The following is a 4215-nucleotide window of genomic DNA, read 5'->3' as shown; positions in this document are numbered from 1 at the left end:
TGGGGGCGGCCCGGGCCCCGCGAGCTCGCCCGCCGCCGCCGCCGCTGGCCCGGGAGGCGGAGGGCGCGGGCCGGGCCGGGTGCGCTCGGGGCTCGCGGCGCGGCCGCCGCCTCTCGGACACCGGGTCCGGCACCGGCTCCGAGCCGCGGCCGCCCAGGGAGCGAGCGGAGGGGCGGGCCGGGGCGGGGCCTGGAGCTGCGGCACGAGGGCGGGGCGGGGCGCGGGCGAGCGGCCCAGCTGCCCTGCGCGGCCCCGCCCCGCGCCCTCGGCGGCGCCCGCCCCGCCCTTTCATTCATCCTCGCCCGAGCGCCGGTCCCTGCAGGGCGCCGCGACGCGGGGCCTCGTAAGCCGAGGTCCGCGGCCTGGCAGGGGAAGCGTGCTCCGAGGCGGCACCGAGGGAGATGCACAGGCCCGGAGAGGGGGCCTCGACTTCCCCGCGGGGAGCCCCCGTGACCCAGCCCCGAGCTGGAGGAGGCGCTGTGGACCCGAGGGGCCGAGGTGGGCGCCTCGGAGAGGGCGCCTGTCAGGTCCTCGCCCTCTCTGAGGCCTGCAGTGACGTCTCGTCTCGGGCCCTCGCGGCTAGGCAGGGAGCTGCAAGAGGAGGATCTGGAGAGGGGCGAATCTGCCCACGGGTCTGCCCTTTCGCGTGCCCGAGATCTGGAGCTGGCGCTGCCCTGAACAGGGTTTGGGCTGGGCGAAATGGCCGGAGCAAGCCGGCTGTCCCCAAAGCACAGGTCCCCAGCCTAGCACTGAAGAAGAGGACGACCCTGCCTACAGGGGGAGAATCCCAGTATGCTGGACCTGGGGAGGGGGTGACCCTTCCTCCCTTTAGACACTCCCACTTGATCCCAGGGCAGAAAGGTGGTGAGTGGAGAGCTTGAACCACGTGCCTTGGTACACCCAGTAAACAAGGGTGTCTGGGCACAGCTGCCCAGACTTGGGCTCTACATAACATGTTTGTGTAGACTCGTCTAGCCAGGGCCCACAGCCCATGGCCTGCAAGGCAAGGGCACTCACTCCTGGGTGCAAAAACAGTTACCTGGGGATGCGAGAAAATATTAGAATTTTAATTTTTGATAAGGAAGAAGCTGGGCTTTTAAAATGCGTAATATTTAGATCGGTGTTGGTGCCCTTCCTCTATCTGTTGGTCAGATGGCTTTGGGAGAGGGCCATAGTGCAGGGTGGAGGACGGCACCACAGAATGAACCTGGAAGGGCCGTGGTGATGTTGTCAAGTTTTAACAAAACAAAAGCTGGTAGAATGGACTCGAGGCTGCCACAGATTCCTGAAAAGAAAGCAGAGGTTGAAGACAATGCTAATACAAGACTAACAAAAAAGATGGAGCTGGCACTTCTATCCTGATAGAACCAATGAGTGGCTCTTCAGATCCGATGCATTCAGTCGCATTGCTCATATAAGGTATTAAATTTTTTTAACAAAAGAGGAATTTTTTAGTTTTATTAATTTTTAATAAGATTTTATTTATTTATTTGACAGAGAGAGCACAAGTAAGGGGAGTGGCAGGCAGAGGGAGAGGGAGAGGGAGAAGCAGGCTCCCCTTGTAGTAGGGAGCCTGAAGTGGGACTGGATCCCGGGACTTGTGACCTGAGCCGAAGGCAGATGCTTAACCACTGAGCCACCCAGGAATTTTGTACTTTGAAATAATATAACCTTTCAAATACTGTTTTTTTTTTTTTAAATCTTTTGAGGACTCTTAAACTCTGCTTTTGCATGGTTATGTGATGAACATATTTTATTTGTGTAGTCCCGTATGTCTATAATTTACAAGTGAATATGAGTACTTGTGTGGTGGGGAGCAAATTCAGAGCCTGACTTGGATGTGTTAAGTTTTGGGTGCCTGTTTGCCATTCAAGTGGCATATATATATATATATATATATATATATATATATATATATATATATATATATGATGGTTGCTCAAAAATATTTTAATGATGGGGGTTCACGATAAAAATTTTCTAGATGAGGGGTCAAGAGCTCTGTTGCAAAGGCTCCTTTACCCCAGGTCAGTGATCGGGATTTATCCAAACTTGCTACACTGGTGCCTGGCTAAACACAAGCTGGTGACAAGCAAAAAGCTCCATGGAGACACTGTCACAGTATGAGCCCAAGACTGTCATCCAGGGCAGGGGCCTGAGCCTGGGCTGTCCTAGCCTAGGGACAAAAAGAGCTGGTATCACGAGCTCCCTGCGGTCAGGCACAGTCTGTCCCCTTCTTGCCCACTCTGGTTGACCATACCCAGACATGCAGGTCAGTGACTCCCCTGCCCTGTCTTTGACCCAACTGTCACTGGCACCTCACACTCAGTGCGTCTAGGCCGGAACTGTGTACCTGGAGCTCTTCCTCCACAGATGTTCATCTCTGTAACACCACCTCATCTAGTGGTGCAGGCCAAAACTAGCAGGTGGCCTTGGCTTCTCTCAATCTCTCCCACTGCCCCTTGCATCTGATCCATCGGCAAATCTATTGACTTTCTGTACAAAATATATCTGGAATTTTACCCCTCCTCCTCCCTGGTCTAGCTGGGTGCACAGTGTGATAGTCCCCAGCTCATGTCCAGCTCATGTCCACCTATTTATTACCCCTTGGAGCCTCTGAACACATGGGTCAAAGTGTGGCCTTTTCTTGCCTTTTTTTTTTTTTTTAAGATTTTTATTTATTTATTAAATGAGAGACACAGAGAGAGACAGAGACACAGGCAGAGGGAGAAGCAGGTTCCATGTAGGGAGCCTGACATGGGACTTGATCCCAGGTCTCCAGGATCACACCCTAGGCTGAAGGCAGGCACCAAACTGCTGAGGCACCTGGGCTGCCGCTTTTCTTGCTTTTAAACCCAAAGCCCTTGGGGCACCTGGGTGGCTCAGTGGTCCTGGGATCTAGTCCCACATCAGGCTCCCCACTGCCTATGTCTCTGCCTCTCTCTGTGGGTCTCTCATGAATAAATAAATAAAATCTTTAAAAGAAAAATGAGGGATCCCTGGGTGGCACAGCGGTTTAGCGCCTGCTTTTGGCCCGGGGCGTGATCCTGGATGACCCAGGATCGAATCCCACGTCGGGCTCCCGGTGCATGGAGCCTGCTTCTGTCTCTGCCTCTCTCTCTCTCTCTCTGTGTGACTATCATAAAAAAAAAAAAAAAAAAAAAAAAAAAAATTTAAAAAATAAAAGAAAAATGAACCCAAAGCCCTTCCTTTCATCTTTACAGGACTTAGCCCCTGGCTACTTTGGTTTTATTCTCTCCTTGCTCACTTTTGGTAACCAGGTGTATCTCTTTGTTGTTTTGACTTCCCAAGCATATGCTCATCATCTCAGGGTCTTTAACTGGAGGTCAGATGTCCCTACCTATCCTGATAACTTAACATTCTTTCTCACTCTTTATCTTCTTTCCTGGCTTTCATTTCTTTTTAATTTTTAAAAATGTATTTTTTAAAGCTTATTTATTTATTTATTTATTTATTTATTTATTTATTTTTAGTAATCTCCACACCCAACATGGAGTTTGAACTCATAACTCTTTTTTTTTTTTTTTAAAGATTTTATTTGAGAGAAAGCACATGAGCAGGGGGAGGAGCAGAGAGAGGGAGACATGCTGACTCCCCGTCAAGACCTGAGCCAGAGGCAGACACTTAGCAGACAGAGCCACACAGGCGTCCCCTAGCCACACTTTAAATACTTCATTGTCAAGGGCCATTTCTATCACTGCAGAAAGTTCTATCAGACACTGCTATGTGAGATCTGACAGGAGGGGGAATTCAGTACTTCACAAATCAGGACACAACAACAGCTCAGCTGAAAGATCTCACATTTATTACTGAACCAACCTACTGGTATAGAGGCATAGTAACAGTGAAAATCATTCCCCTGATAAGACATGTCTATTGGCCAGGTAGGAAGGATGTTTCCAAATTGATAGGATAGGAACATGAGATCTCCATGCGGCTTAAATATGTGTGCCAATTATGTTTGCTATTTCATGATGTGCGATGCTTCCTCATAGACCCAGCTTGGTTCTTCTCCAGTGCCTCCTCTTAGAGTTGTACCTGATTTTATTACCAGTTTTCACCCGAATCCACTGGGGAATAGGACGATTCTGCTTTTGTTTCTTGGCCAGGAATCGCTTGATTCTGAAAGTCTTGTGAGAAGACATGGCGATCACAGTCAGCCACACGCAACCAGGATGACGGCAGAAAGGAGAG

General features: G+C 50.6%; 1 protein-coding gene across 1 annotated transcript; it reads right to left on the bottom strand.

The window, feature by feature from the left end:
• Positions 1–3813: 3813 nt before the first annotated feature.
• On the bottom strand, positions 3814–4215 carry LOC140637683 (large ribosomal subunit protein eL39-like). Its single transcript, XM_072833999.1, has one exon. The coding sequence runs from the start codon at positions 4164–4166 to the stop codon at positions 4011–4013; it is 156 nt and encodes a 51-aa protein (XP_072690100.1). The 5' UTR covers positions 4167–4215; the 3' UTR covers positions 3814–4010.

Source organism: Canis lupus, chromosome 8, assembly GCF_048164855.1.
Source record: "Canis lupus baileyi chromosome 8, mCanLup2.hap1, whole genome shotgun sequence".
In the NCBI taxonomy this organism is placed as follows: Eukaryota; Metazoa; Chordata; class Mammalia; order Carnivora; family Canidae; genus Canis; species Canis lupus.
This window is presented reverse-complemented; position numbering and strand designations above follow the sequence as displayed.

What these genes read in the sequence shown, in the direction of transcription:
- LOC140637683 (XM_072833999.1), bottom strand. Translation starts at nt 4,166, where the DNA reads ATGTCTTCTCACAAGACTTTCAGAATCAAGCGATTCCTGGCCAAGAAA.